Source organism: Scatophagus argus, chromosome 4 (assembly GCF_020382885.2).
Source record: "Scatophagus argus isolate fScaArg1 chromosome 4, fScaArg1.pri, whole genome shotgun sequence".
NCBI lineage: Eukaryota > Metazoa > Chordata > Actinopteri > Scatophagidae > Scatophagus > Scatophagus argus.
Genome location: NC_058496.1, coordinates 6,327,681 through 6,343,866, shown reverse-complemented (window position 1 = coordinate 6,343,866; position 16,186 = coordinate 6,327,681). Strand labels below are relative to the sequence as shown.

The 16,186-nt window shown below is 41.1% G+C and overlaps 1 protein-coding gene across 1 annotated transcript; it reads left to right on the top strand.

Annotated features, from left to right (window-relative positions):
* The first annotated feature begins 9,822 nt into the window (after positions 1–9,822).
* On the top strand, positions 9,823–11,788 carry nkx2.7 (NK2 transcription factor related 7). The gene is made up of 2 exons (XM_046386389.1): positions 9,823–10,329; positions 11,145–11,788. Exons 1-2 carry the CDS (start codon positions 10,068–10,070, stop codon positions 11,690–11,692), a joined length of 810 nt encoding a protein of 269 aa, XP_046242345.1. The 5' UTR covers positions 9,823–10,067; the 3' UTR covers positions 11,693–11,788.
* Positions 11,789–16,186: the final 4,398 nt, after the last annotated feature.

Genomic DNA, 16,186 nt, shown 5'->3' with positions numbered 1-16,186 from the left:
GATTTCCAAACTATGCAATAATCTCACAAACAAAGGATTCACAGCAACACAGAAATTGACCTTTATTTCATTCAGTGCCAGCTGATGCTGTGTGAATAAAAGCAGCAGCATGTATGCTCTCATACTGCACTCATACAGTATGAAGGCATTGCTCCTCTGTATCGCTCTCTGTGGGTTTTGTAAACTGGTGTTTCTTTTTGTTCTGTGAATATGATGATTTCTCTTGTGTCATTTGGTGCGAAAGGACAGCAGTTCTGAAGGAATCACTTGGGAAGTTAAGAGCTATAGTCACACTGTAATATATCCTAGCTTAACTATTTTATGTTAAATATGCACTTTGCATCTTAACCACTATAAAGGGCATTGAAACATTCAGCACATGTGCAATTGAGACGTGTTTTATTTACCCAGTGAATGGAAATCAGTTTGAATATTTCGCATCCTGAAGGGTCAGGGCTTCTTCATGTACTATTGATACATATGTCTGTATCTTTGTTGTCCATGGGTAAATCCAAAACCCAACAGCTGCTGCTAAACTGTTACTTCCCTGTATGATGCTGTCCAGATGCCCCTCTACTGTGGCCGCTCTGCTCTGTCAACACGCAGTGAGCTCAGCATCAGTTCATACATTTACATTTAAACATTTTTACATGTCTTATCCGTGTGTTCATATTTATTTTCTACAAACGTTCCTTGTGTCAAACGTATGTGGTAAGGGCAAATTGACTGTTTCCTCATCAAATCAAATGTAATGGTAATTTCAGAGAATGTACCTGTATACTGAATGTCTGTTTCGACAAGGACATGTCCGAGTTAGGTCACCCATGAAGGCTGTTGGGAAAACACGAAAGTGAGAGACGTTCACTTATTTTTTGTTTTTAATTCAAGTATAGGGTGCTTAAGGTGGTACTGGAGCATTATTAAATCGACCCATGGTGAGTTTTGTGAAACTGTTTCTCCTGTCAACACTAGAGACTAAAGACTCCCTCATTTCTGGCACTTCATGGTACTCTTTCCTCTCAAGACTTGAAATATATTAAATGTGTGTGCTTAAACAGAATCAAAAAGCTTCAGTGACTAGTAAAGTTTATTTTGTATTCATATATAAGTGACAGTTATTTTACTATCAGATTCAAAAGTTATCAAGGATTTAAGGAGATTACTGAAGTTTCTGATGCTATGTAACGCATGATTGACCCTTGTAAATCACTTGCACTTTAAAATATACCCATATACATATATACCCATACTGTGTATATGTTTGGGTTTTTCCTCTGTACTGAAAAGTCATGAAAGATACAAATGCATCAATTGTGTGTCTTTTGCTGATCAGAAATAAAATATTTATCAAGATATGGTAAGAAATATGTCGCTTTGCTCTTGTCCCACTTATTTGGTTGCATCATCACTCGCAAATTTGCATCAACATCCACAAATTAGAAACGCCCTTTAGCCCACTACATTCTCCTCCATCAATTCTATCAGAAAAATGTCTCTGAATTAACAGCGAAACATGCTGTTTAGTTTACGAAAACTGAGTAAAGTTTCCCCTTTCCCTACACCAATCAGATAAGCTTAAAGAAACCATATGGTTCACAGTTCAAATACAACCCCCCCCCCCTTAAAGATGTTTGGGAGCACCAGCACACGTCTTTTCAGAAAACACCAAAGCACATCAAAACAGGAGTAGAAAAACAGCCATGACTTTCCGACACGGTCTGAGTGTCAAATATTGTGTGACCAAGACATGGAGTTAGAACACTGTTGCTGGATTTTCTGGATTGCTGCTTCCCCTTCATCCCCGCCCCTTCCACCAGACCACAAAATCTACAATAAATGTGTCACCCATGACACCATGATAATAACCAGGGCTATTAGCATTTCTAATTTCCTCAGCAACATGAAAAATGGAAACAGGCTCAGTCCTCGGGTTGCCATCCTACCAAACACTTGGCACCAGGTTTCAAAGAGCTGCAGTGATGTTCGTGTTATCTTCAACTCTCAAACCTGTTTTGAAAGTAAAAGCAGGAGAGACAAACAAAAGTCACCTAACAGGGAATCCAGTCAAACTGGAGCTGCAGACTTTTCACGTATGACCCTAATCTTCAGCTGAGATAGTTGCAATCCTGATCATCAAGTCCTGGTCCGAGGCACGTGCCAGCAATATTTCAATCAACCAAGTTGTGGATTATAATGTAAATATGATAACTATCATATTTGGTCTAACAGTTGAAAGTGACAGGGCAGCTTTCAGATGAGAAGTATGGAGGCAGCCATGGAGGCGAACAGTTTGTAGAGAACTGACCTGACTAAATCTGCAATAACTGATTTTCCGACTACCTGAGGGCAGCGTAACAGCCAATGGATTTAACACAGATATATCATTTTTGATATGGTACTCTTGTTAGCATACAGGTGATGATGATGATGGCGTCCAACAGATATGGAGCAACATCAGTATTTGTGGTTGTGTTTCTGACTGTCAGGCGATTATAAGTTTAATTATTCTTGTTGATCTGTTTTTGCCCCCATCATCTACTGTATCAGGCTCTTTAGCTTCCAAATGACCCCACAATGTTCACCAGCTAATTGCTAACTTTGCTTGTGGGGTCACGTGCAGAAAAACAGCAAAATTACTGGCCAGAAAACCTAAACAAGAGGTGGAAGAAGCTATAACGCTCCACAGAGCTGAAGGGACCTGCAAAGTTGGCGCTTGACAGTTTGATTACCTTGTATGATATCTGTTTTTGGTCATTTCTTGCGTTGTTTTTTGCATTGCACTTCCTGCTTTTGTCTCTTTCCCACCAATGTGATTGCTACCTGATTAGTTTCACCTGTGCCTTGTTACCTCCTGTGCATACCTGTGCTCTCAGTATGTTTGCTACCAGCTACCCCTTGTGTCATATGTTGTTGTATGTGTTGTATGTGTTTTTGATTGCTCTTCCATGTACTGAACTCTTGTTTCTGCATTAAAGACTCTGAGTGATTCTGAAGTCGTGCTTAAAGGGACTTCCACCTGGGTGACATTGGTTTGGCTTCTTTGTTTCTCCCCTCAGATTATGACTTTACTTTAGAGAGCCTGTGAGCCACGTGTGAATTCAAATCTGCAATCAAATTTTGCCTAAAGATGCTTTGTGTGTCAGTTTCTTTGAGCTTCCTTTGGTTAAAGAAAGTCATGTACAATGTGTCGTGCACCCTGAAACGCTCAGCACATCAAATTCCTTCCAGTGAATGATAAAGCAGCTGCTCTGCTAAACACAAATCACAAGCACATAACATCGCTATGGTTTACCACATCCCTTCAGTATATGTGACGAATCCTGCGGGACCCATGAAGGAAGATGAAGGACACAGAGAGCACCTCCTGATGAAAATGAACTTTCTTAAACTTGAGCACAAACGAGCTGAAACTGCAAAGTGCCTGTTTGGTTGGAGAGCCTGAGGAAAAGAGGGGGCAGAACGCAAGAGGCTCCATGGACGCTAATCTCAGTCAGAGGGAGATATAATTTCATGCCTATTTAGAGAAGAGTCCTGAAGGGCTTTCTCATCAGCCGCTCTCCAGTCTCATGGATAGGTGATGCAGCAGCTCTGCACACAGATTCTATCATCTCCTTCTTTAAAGAGACATTCACTCTCAACTCATCAATGAATTTAGCACAAGCATTGACACGGACAGAGCAAAAACACTTTTGAGTTTTTCCATATGGCCAGTTTGAAAGTCTGTCTCTCACTGAGGCTTTTTTTCCCAGTTACATCAGCAGTTATGTAGTGGGCAACTTTTAAAAGCAATTGGGATGGAATTACTGCTTTCAACACACAGAAACATCTTGTTGCCAGGAAACATTTGAACAGATTTTTGACCCTGTCTATTCACTTTGTTGCCTGTTGCTTGGACTGCTGCCGAGTGTATCACCACCCTGACAATCGCAACCAGAGTAATAATGAATAATGACGAAATTCGAATATAATTATGCAGATGCGATTCATGCCATCTGGTAGTGTTTTTTTTAATTCCATGTTAATGCTTTTTAAAGCTGGTAATGAAGCAGTGCTCCGTTTGAGCCGTCAGATGCAACGCTGTGGCACCTTATGCTTTGAAACAACGTTGAATAAACCTCCTGCACGTGTGCGTCTGTAAAATTCATCCGTCTGCAATGTCTCACAGATTTGAACTGTATGCATTTCTTACAAGCACACAGTGGGGTGCACAAGATTAAAGGTGATGTTGAACCCTGTAGTCAGAGACCATAAATGGCCTTGCAGATTCTGCCTACAAGCTGCAGGCAAGCAACAAGCCCACCATTGTTTGTCATTGTTTTAACCTCTTGATCAATTCTGAGGGAGGATGGCAGTTTATCCATAGTGCATGCATAGTGTCAGCAATTTGATGGGACAAATGAACAATGCACTGTGGTTAGTGCGGTACGGCAATTGCTTCTCCCCACTCCCAGTGTGTTTTATATTCATTATGTCTTTCTCTTTCCCATGAAACTTGTGGCATATTCATCAGCAGTGTGACAAATTAGATGTGCAGTGAAATGGAGTATGACTGAGAGCAGTGGAAGATTAGATCCACTCCAATCTTACCCAGCAATCACTATCTCTTCATTTCTGTGGGGAAATACCCAAGGACGGGAAAGAAAATTAGATCAAATTTTACTGAAGAAAGCGCTGGAGTGGCAGGGGAAAGAGATGAAACAGAGCATTTTTCCATTTCTGCCAAGGCATCTCTAGATTTGCTCTGGAACCAAATGCATTGCAGTTTTTGGTTCTGGATATGCAGAATCCATTAAACCAAATATGTAGTCTGGCTCTACAGCTGCACAGAGAATACAAGAAGACAAATTCATAGTAAGTGATCGGGTGACAACACTAAGCTATTTGTGCGCCTAACGTCTGCCTTAGCCAATCAAATTGATGGAGCCAATTGAGCATCATATTCAGTCACTTCACAAGTGCAGTTTAAATGCTCTCAAAGGCTCTCAAATGCTGCTTTCTCTCGCAGCACCTGACTATTTTAACAGCTCTCCAAATGAACACCGAAAACTGGAATACGGATGGAGTCATGCTGCACACTGTGTCGAGCGGAGATAATTCATGGCTTTCCTCATTGCCATTTGCACTTGCCTTCCACTGTGACTTATTGCAGCAAAAAAATATTTACAAATGTGAGTGGAGAGTTGTGTAGCTTCATCTCAATCCGTGTGTGCAATCACATTTGCTAATGTGTAAATGTGAATCTCTGAAGGCGTACTGAGATTTGTTAATGTCTACACCAATCCGCAATTGTGTATGGACGAAAAGTACTTTGGAAATGCAGATAAATGATCAGCTCCAACTCAGGCAGGCCTCTCAGCTGGATTTTAAGCTCAGTTCAAGTCTCAAGAAAAATACATTTGGCAAGACTTTGGTATTTGTATGAAAAGAAGCTCCCAGTTTTGGGTATACAATCATTTTTTTAGTGAATTCGCAGGCACATGATTGTGTAATTTATGATCTGAACATAAAGTGAGAATTCAACAACACTCTGTGGGACATTTCATGGCAGTAAATGAAATATATTCTCTCACTTACTGATAGCCAAGTGTGGAGAAATTCATCCCTTTATGGAAGCATCGGAATTACTACAATGTGACAGAGACATCTAGTGGCTGAAATGTCTTTCTTCATACAGGACACGGCGAGCCAAGTGTAACTCCACATGACAGGATAAAAAAATGATGCAGCAGCCTGTCATATCGACTTTAAATGGTTTTTTCAATTATTTCATTGCTTCCGTATTTCTCTCCTCTTCCATTTCTTGCATCTCCTCATCCATAATTTTGCTCAGCATGCAATAAAATTAAAAAAAATTAAAACAACAAACAGTCAACATATGCTGTTGTAGACATTAGTGTGACATACATACACGAAGTACAAAGCTGTTTAGGACATTTACAGTCAAAGTTCAACATGCAGAAACACAATGATGAAGTCATCTTAACACCAGGAAACTGACTGAAGACCAGCATAAGGTAACGAGTTTTGTGAAAACTTGATTACAGCGAAGTGTCAGCGCAGGTGCACACACACCTCAGGGTTAATTAAATGAAATGCTCTGTTGTTCTTTATTTTAATTTTTTAATTTTTAATTTAAGATACTTTATGAATCCCAAGCTGGGAAATTACTTCTCTGCATTTAACCCATCAATGATTGAAACACACACACGTGCAACATGCAACATGCAGTGAAACACACAGGAGCATCAAGTGCCGGGGAGCATATATTGGGGGTTAAGTGCCTTGCTCAAGGGCACATCAGCATCTGGGGGGTGGGGACATTATCACTCCACCACACTCAAATTTTTCCTGCCTGTCTGGTGGGGGAAGCGAAATATGTTCACATACCAACGTCACAGCTCACAGTTAACTTTTCAACAAGCAGAAATACAAACATTTTGATGTGGGTAATGATGACCCACGTGTTGTCTGATATGTTGCAAAGGGTTTGAAACAAGTCATGTGAATCTTCATCAGCGTCCTTGGATTTCGTGGCTCTGTGTGGGCACAGGATGGGGGCTTTCTACATAAATTCTAATGTCCTGCTTAGGCAGTAATCTGAAGACAAGAACTGTTAGTTGATTTAAATATTAGAAGAAATAAGAGTTATTTACACAACATAATATGCTGTGTGTAAGCATTTCATTATGAATATACTGTAAATTTCCAATTAGTTTTATTATTGAAATATTGTTTAAAATTACACTCCCAAAGTAGAATAAAAGCATTTAAAGGCAAATTCTAAACTATATGGAGGTTCTGTGAGCATAGTTATGGTTTATGTTTCCTGCTCATGAACCCTTCAGCATGCATCGGGGTAGTGGTTTTAGACTTAACCTGTATGTCCTGTCTAACCACTTGCTGCCTGAGCTAACATCTTTCAGCTTCAGAGCTGATGCATGAGCCACAATGCATAACATATCTCATGACGACTGAATTAGTCTACCTTCAAAATAAAAGGGAATGTCAGTGTCACGTAGGATTTTTATGAGTATCTTCAGTTGCATATTGGCCGTGGGATGGCTGGGTTCAGTTTCACTCAGCCCGAGTCTCCTCTTTCAGCTGCTATCAGCCTCCTATTTTGCTCTATGATGAATTAGGGGTATTTAGTGGTAAACTGTACTTAGCCTGCTTCTTATGTTTCAGTGCGAGACAAATGGTGAAATCGGTGGGAGAGGCTTTGATTTTAAGGAAGAGGAGACACAGAAAGCCAAAGAGAGCATTGCTTCGAGCCTTTGGAGGACCCTGCCGTAGCGATTAAGTCATTTACCCATCAAATGGGACACCCTGAAATCCCCAAGGTGTGGAGCAATTCACAGCTGGCTTCCCTGAGTTTCCCCTCCACTTTTTAGGTTCAGGTTTCTTGGTTTGTCGTGTAAGGTGTGTGTGTTTCAAGGAGTGTCAGTATTGAGAACTTAAGTACGGCAATCAGTTTTATGGGTTTGTTTGACATTATCTATAAGACAAAACTTTGCTCTCACTGACATATCAGGTCCAGGAAGCAGTTCATTCAGTTTCAAAAACAATGGTCCATAGCCTTTAATAAGCCAACCATATTCACCCACACACAGGGGAAACAACGGAATATCATGCCGTGTTTTCATTTTATATTTTAAATTGCTAGATTATTTTCTCTTATTAATGAATAAAGAATCCATTACTTTTTACCTGAATGATTATTTTAATATGTAAGACCTGGAGCTGTACTAAACTATTATGCTTATGATGAGAACTCAGAAGCATTATGAGTGGTCTTTAATTTAGTTGCAGGTTGTTTGTAACATCAAAGGCTCCAAGTTAAGTCATTTATGTGAATAACATTTAATTGTGTCCCAGAAAGTACACACAATTCCAAATGACAAAAACAAGACACCCATATTTGTTCTTCAAGGGGCACATGTTTTGAAAATAAATTTTGGTGGGTATTTAAAAATAAAAGGAAAATATGCTGATATTATCTTATTACAGAATACACAATTCATATCTTTATATTTATTTATTTATTTATGCATTTCTGATTTTCTAGATTTGGTTCACCAGACTACAACAAAGATGGCAGTGAGGCCCTGTGGGAGTGTCAGCTGTGGCCCCATACACAATACTGACCACCCCCAACACACACTGAAAAGCAAGATACTGTTAATGTGTCCCAGCGCCTTAACAGTCTGCAGGGAAGCAACCCCTCACTCAGGATGACTGGCCTCCCTGACACACTCGCTCCAAGATCTCCTGAGCAAAAAAAATAGAAGAAACAATGTGTAAATCGACAAACTAAATTGTAGCAAATGGCAAAAGATTTCAGGTTTTTAAGATGAATATGATTGTTGTATTATGTCTGTCCTCTGAAGTCCAGAGCTCAGACCTCCGTTAGATCATGTCTACTGCAGGTTTGATTTAAACCTCAGAAACAGTGACCTCTAGTGGCCGGCAGGCGAGCACTGCAGGACCCACCGACTGGGTTCAGGTTTACCAATGTGGGAAGCCTAAAGAATGATATCCACTGCCATGAGATATCACAATTAAAGCATCGGCGTCTCATACCAAAACAAATGCACGGGTCTTTTGCTCAATAAAGCTGAGCGGGAAAAAGAAAGCAGCATCTGAATCTGAACGTTTCTTAACTGGCCACTATGTTGAAAACAAACATGGAGAGGACGAGGAGGGACTCACATGCATGCAGTTCTTCTCTTCTCCTCTGCTCTATGAGCAAAGTGCCCGCAGAGCTTCTCACAAATTTAAGCAGAGCAGAGGTCTACCTGGCCAGTGTTCCGTATCCGGTCCAGCCTCTCACTTGCTCATGGGCGAAGATGGAAAGTCAGCAGGTGGCGGTGCTGCTGTGGCGCTTTGAGCACCACGGGCAAAGTGAGCTTTGATTTTCGGGTGAATTGCCCCTTTAAAATTGACCAGCAAATCAGTTATGAGGCATGCGATCGTGGCGATTTGATAATTCCCAAATATAGATAAGCAGCAATGGCGCTAAATGCTGCAGTTCGTGCATTAAATCATCATGAGCTCTGCAACAGTTTGATAAGATTGTGGTTTGTGTCTTTTACTGTGTCATCTGTTATGAAGCCCACTCCACTTGTCCAAAATAAAGGATCTATCAACGATCAGAGCTCTAAGTGGCCTCAGCATCCCCCCACCCCACACCCCTGTACCCGGACTGCGTCTGTCCCTGTTCCTGTCTGCGTGGACGCGCGTCTCGGCCTCAGTCAAGCATCGCAGGCTGGCGCCGCCGCCCCTCCACTTCCACAACATCAGGTATAAAGTTACTGTTTGTTGTGGCCTCAGAACACTAATAACGCGGCAGGAAAACAATGTTGATGGTAAAGCTGTTCAACATCACCTAAGATCACTCAACCCCCGAGGACCTGCAGGCTGATTAAGTGGCTTTACTTGGCTGACCTGAAGCGTGCTTCGGGGATATTTACCCGCTTTTAAAACAGGCTAATTAAACAGGGAGAGTTTCACTTGTTTTTAATGATGCAAAAGTGTTTTTTTGTTTTTTGTTTGTTTCATTCGGTCACAAACAGATTTTTCCTACCGGCAGCATGTCTGCAAATCTATGAAAAATGACAAATGAATTAAATCTAAATTAAACACCTTTCTTTCGCGTAATTATTTAAATAATAATAAACACATTTTCAAATGTTTCCAAACGTTTATGACCCCAGCAGTCCTGTAAGAGGTCCATACAGTAATTAAAAACTCGCTCAGTCTCATTTCTTAATTAAGGCTCTTGATTGGAGACCGGAGAGCAGGCCGGACGGTGCGAGGTGTTCCTGTGTAAGGTGAGAAGAAAAGCGGTTGTGTGCGCAGGCTGGGTGTGGGCCATTCTTCTGGAGAGGGGCTACTGATACACCCCTACCTCCCTCTTCAGCTGGACCCTTGAATGATTTCAATCTCCTCGGGCCCTCACTCATCAGCCACTCATCGGTCAGCTAAGAGAGGCGTCCGGAAGCGTCCCCAGCCGCCGGAGCAAAGAGCGTCAAAAACGGACCCACATCGTTGTGCAGCTCTGACTCGAAATGGTGGGGATGCATCCCAGCTCAGCGAGCACGACGCCCTTTTCAGTCAAGGATATTCTGAAGCTGGAGCACCACCACGACTTTGAAAATGAATTCTTGACGACCAATCAAGTCGCGCCCGTGCATTATCAGCACGTGCGCGCTGCGTCCCGGAGCGGGGGACACGTCCAGGACTGCCAGCCCGAGCCGTGCATCTCCGGGATGGAGGAGAAGAGGCTCGATGCCCGCAGCTCAGCAGCAGAAGAGGAGATGAATGAGCAGGGTGAGGTGACACAGACTTGACTTTAGTGATGCTTTGTCACGTTCAGGCCCACCGACGGGCCTCGCGTGGCACACGGCGACCTGCAACATTTTCCTTTTTAGTAAAAAAAAGGTCTAAATTTGAAAGCCAAAAAAAAAATAAAAACAAATATTAACAAGAACGAATCTTTGGTAATGCAGAAGCCACCACTCACTCAACAGCAATCAACTAAACTATCAGTGATCAAGATTTCTAATTATTAATGTTCAGATCAATTATTACAACCACGAAAAGGGGCGCAGTCCAGTTCTACAATTTACCTCGCCGATAGATCAAATTTTAACTCAGGTAAAAGTGTGAAAAATAACTTTAACACTGTAATCAGGTTTTGATTTAAATCTGATTAAACTATGTCGTTTTTAAAACATCAAAAATAATCAAATTAATCTTCAAACTCAGTTCTATTGAGTGCTTCTTCTTTTGATTTCATTTTCTCAAATAAGCGGCAGAAGTGTGAAGGGTTTTGTCTTTCTTTTGTCTTAGTTTTAAAACTATAACATAAAATATATAAATGTGCTATAAAATGTACTGCAGAAATAATGTTACCTGTCAGTAACTTAAAAAGATAAATAAAAGAAAAGAAAGCTGAATTTCATTTCGATTCTGCTGTGAAAACACATGACGTCCATTTCCATCAACAGATTTATAATTTTATTATTTATTATATTTGAATGTTGGTCTCAGAAGTCAAATTGTTTACATTTTTTAAATTCAGTTGACGACGTAAGTTTGAATTTATTTGTTTGTTTTGTTTTCTTTCTCTTTTTCGTGTACAGAGATAGGAAGTCTTGACGGTTCACCTGACTGTGACAAAACCTCTAAAGGCAGACCCAGGCTGCGCAGGAAGCCCCGGGTCCTCTTCTCCCAGTCCCAAGTGTCCGAGCTGGAGAGGCGCTTCAGACAGCAGCGCTACCTGTCGGCCCCGGAGAGAGATCACCTGGCCCACATCCTCAAACTCACCTCCACGCAGGTCAAAATCTGGTTTCAGAACAGGAGGTACAAATGCAAGCGCCAAAGTCAGGACAAGTCTCTGGAGCTGGCGGGGTATCCGGCCGCACCGAGGAGGGTGGCGGTGCCGGTGCTGGTGCGGGACGGGAAGCTCTGCGGCGCGGGTTCACAGTCAGCACCTTACAATGTGACTCTTGGACATTACAACAGCGTGTTGGGATATGGAAACAGCAGCGTGTATGGCTGCAGTTACCACAGCGCGTCTCCTTCAGCCGCTGTGTCCAACAGCCAGCTGGTTGAGCTGGCAGGAAGCAGCGAGGGGCCTTTCAGCCACGGACTCTTCCAGGCTTCGTTACAGGCTGTAAGAGGCTGGTGATTGAAGCAAAGCTGTCAAATGTTTTATTCTTTATTTTGGATGGGTTTTGTATCTGTTGCCAGTTTTCTTTTGTTGGAAAAAGTCAGAGGCAAATTAAAAATCAGGTTAATAACTACAGAAGAGCAGACTCGTTATTATCTTTGTTTAACACTTTAAACTCTGAATTTTGTATTAAATTAGATTTTGGTTATCCAACTTGCATGTCAACTAGTCAACAAAAATTGAAAGGTGAAATCCTGTGGTGATTTTCCTTTTGTGGCAGTAATTATATTTTATATTTTTTTTACATGGCATCAAGGAAGATTTCCTACTTCTACAAATGTTAAACTTATCTTTTAAAAAGGTATTAATGCAGGCTATAAACCTATTAAAATGATCAAATCTGACAAAATCACTTAATGACTTGGTATTCAGTTAAAACCTGATTAGAAACCCTCTGCCTGGTCATAGAGCTGTTTATCAAAGAGGGCCATCAAAAAGCTAATGGCTGAAGTGACATCTGACCTGACAGGGCTACTCTATCAAACTGAGCTCATTATTGTCCCATTCACAAATCCGCTGATAAGGCTGGAGAGCTTGTCCCTGCCGGAGCTTTGCTTGGTAAACAAACCCGCAGACAGAGTGGCTCTTTAACTTTTTCTAACTTTCAATCAAACGGGAAACAGTTCCAGTTTGACCTGCTGCTCGCCGATGAGCCACAGATAGGACTGAACTCAGCTGCGCTGCAGGACGAATATTTCTCAGTTTCACTTCATTCTGTGCTGATGAGCTGTCTCACTAATGGTAGACTAAACCGAGCCGGTTTAATACACAAGAGAAATGAGGAGGGAACTGAAAAATGGCATCAAAAGGTGATGATAAAGCAGGGTTTAAAAAGCCCTGCATATTAAATTAACGAGCTGAGTTGACATGGAGAGCCTCACGGCCTGAGGAGGAGAAACACGACCAGGAGGAGAGAGAGAGAGGAGCTGAAGGAGCATCTCAGATAAACATGAAGCTGCAGACAGAGAGGAGACCAGAGACACGTCAAGAGATCAGATAATAGTGTGTGTGTGTGTGTGTGTGTGAGAGAGAGAGAGAGAGAGAGAGAGACCTGAGAGACTGGGTGTGTTCTGAAAAATTCATGGTTTTAATGCTAATTGTTGATTGTGCAGAAATAAGAAAGTCATCAAACTAAATAAATTCTTTTGCAAACTGCAGAGGCAAGTCAAGGCACTTTGGTGAAAAAAAAGTAAGCAAGTAGTTCACCTTAACTCTTTCACTAAAACATTACCGAATCTACTTGTGTGTGTGTGTCTATTTGTATGTGTGTGTGTGTGAAAAGGGAACTTTCACATAGTAGTTTTACTCTGTGATTTTTGATCCAGCTTCAGGATTTGGTCAGATATTCAGAGTGGGTAATTGAGGTGCTAATGGGGCAGAAAGTGGGCTGAGGTGTGTGTGGGTGTGTGTGTGTGTGTGAGAGAGAGAGAGAGAGAGACATGAATGAAAGCAGGATTCCAAAGTAAAGATGCCTGATTACAGTGTTGTGATGAGGGTCACTTTAAACAGAGGATGAGGTTTACTCAGAAAGGTTTTAACTCTGTGGTTACGTCAGCTGTAGTAAGCTGTAGGCACTTGTTAAAGCCAGACTGATAACCTGGTGTTTATGATTGGTGCTGATGATGATTCACAAAACTCAGGGATCCACCCTGTAACAACCAAACGGTGTAGATAACCACTGAGGGCGCACAATCAGACTCTCTGCAATGTAATCATTCACTCACATTGTCCTTTGTGTGGTTGTTCCTGCAGTTTGAAGGAGCTGCACGCCTGATTACTCTGCAAAATGTGGCTTTAAAGCTCCCTCTAGTGGAAGACATTATGTGGAGTCAAATACGAGGCAAAAGTAGTGGTGGGTTGTTGTTGTTGTTGTTGTATGAAGGAAGAAGACGGAGGAAGAAACCAACAGCGAGGACAAGAAAAAAATTGAATGAGGAGGAAAGGAGGTGAATGAGTAGAGAGAAAAGTAAAACAAAGACAGAGAAGAATTCAAAGTAGACAAAGAAGGACAGAAGCAGCGAGAAGAATGAATGAACAAAGAACAAGAAAAGAGGTCAAAGACTAAGGAGAAAAGTAAAAGAAAGACAGAAATAAAAACTCAGAAGTAGACAACAAAAGGAGGAGACAGCAGAACCAAGAACAAGGAAGAATAAATAAAGAACAAAGACGTAAGGATGAAGAAAGGAGGTAAAAGAAAGAAGAACGATAAACAAGAAGCTGAAAGAAAAAGCTGAGGAAGTTGAAAGAAGACGACGTGTCAAACAGCAGTGTGAAAACGGAGAGCGGCAAAGCTCGGTGTGCTGGAAAAAAACTTAGCTTGTAGAAGTGAAGAGGTGATGTTCTGCTCCTCAGTGAAACTCGTCCGAGTCTGGATGGTCCGGAAGACGTGAAACTCTTAAAGCTTCGGGTTTGAAGTGAGGCCTGTGCCTAAAATGGCCGACAGTGCAACAAGTCGGTTTAAATAGCCCGCCTTGAAAAAAAGGTGCGTTTGTTACACCCACCAGCCAGAAGAGGATCTCCTGTGGAATTCTAGCTAACAAGTTGTCTACCTGAACCAGCCTGCAGGTTGAAAAAGCTTGCAATTTGTACCCCATTTGTGTTTAGCCTATTTAGGCTTTTTCTAACCATAAGATTATGGGTCGTCTACAACCGCATTAGAAACTGACAGTCTGACCGTGTAACATATAAGATTAATATAAACACACTGCCTCTCTCGGAAAACAATGGTATGATGCTTTGGTATGAGGCTTCAGTCCAGGCTAAAATAACTCTGCAACTATTTGATGGATTGCCGTAAACCTTTGCACAGATGTCGTAAGTGCCCAGGAAATAAAGCCTAATGACTGTGGTGGTCTAGTTACACACTGTGACCCAGGTATGTTTGTGCTACTTAGCTAATGTTAGCATGCTAACATGGTAAAGGTGTGCTCATAGCAAACATACTAAACCACATGCTGTCAGTATTTATGTGAAAGCAAACTGCAGCCTCACAGAACAGCTAGTATGGCTGTAGACTCTTGGCCTTGTTTAAGTATTCTTGTGCATTTTTAGAGCTTCATTAGATGAAGTTAAAGGTATGAAAATGCTGTAGAGGTTTGACAGAGGGGTGGGCTGAAGGGCTGTCTTGGTCATGTGAAACAAACATCCCCAGCTGGAACCAGGAAGACTTCAATTACACAATCAGCAAACCACCAGACCTAAAGGATATTCCACACAAATATCAGCAGGAGCAACAGGAGTGTGATGCAAAAAAGCAGAAAAACATTGCAAGTGAGAAGGTTTAAGAGAAACCAGTAATTCAGTCGTGAATGAGAGGACTTTTGTCATGCAATCCTCAAGTAAAGTAAAGTGAAAGTGTTGCATTGTCTTAATTATGTTTAAAACAATTTTTAAAAAACTAAATTAAGCTAACATTAAAGTGTTGCAGCCTCTGACATCACTCAATTTATCATTTATTATTTATCTGTCCTCCTTTCCTTTATAATACTTGTTTCACATAGGCTACACAGCAGCATCGCAGCAGACATGATTTCTGTGTTTACTTAATGAGATTCTGAAAACCACATGCCCCTTAAAGTTAGTTCTGTGTTACTGAACTTTCCATCCATTTTTTTTTAAATAAGAAAGAATGGCTCCCTTGCTAAAGACTCCAGTGAAAAAAAAAACTTTTCAGGATGTCTTACTGGAGGTACATATGATAAGAAGGATCACTAAAAGCATAGTGCCATTGTAAAAATAAAATTTAAAAACTGACATTTCTGTGAAAATGCTGTCAATCCTAATTCAGGAGAAGATGTCTTTTTGTAAAACGTCTCATCTACTTCAATCTGTTTTGTAAGACTGAAGTATTCACTGTGCTGTGGTTATGGGTCATCCCCCGTCACTCCTTTTAGATATTTTACAGTGTCAAGAGAAAAATGATGGGCCTCAGACACATTTTACTACTTTCATTTATGCTGTGCAATGAGCAGAACCTCGAGAGGGACGAATTGAAGTGATAGCCATTCCATTTTACCTTTAGTCCAGCAGATACAAATGAAAAGCACAGAAAGCAGAATGACTAAGCTGACAGGATATGAGACTCTCAGAGAGTAGGCTTACCATGTAAAGGTTTATATTCTTGAAGCAGTTTTCCTGTGTTCATTATGCGGTGATCATAACCAAATGAGGGGTTGTATAAGCCATATTTCAATCTGGCCCTCTCTCACACATACATTCCTCTCTCACTTTAATGTATTTTTATTCTTAATCCTACATGTTTTTATTGTCATATTCATATATTTTTATATTCTTACATTTTCACTCTCATAATTACATATTTTCACTCTGCTTAACTGCCAGCCTTAGCCAATTCCCCTGACGGTATGTCCCTATGTTACAAAAAATCATTATAACACCTGGATAATTTCTCAGAGTATTTATTCAATAAATAACCGGCATTTCGTCGCACTG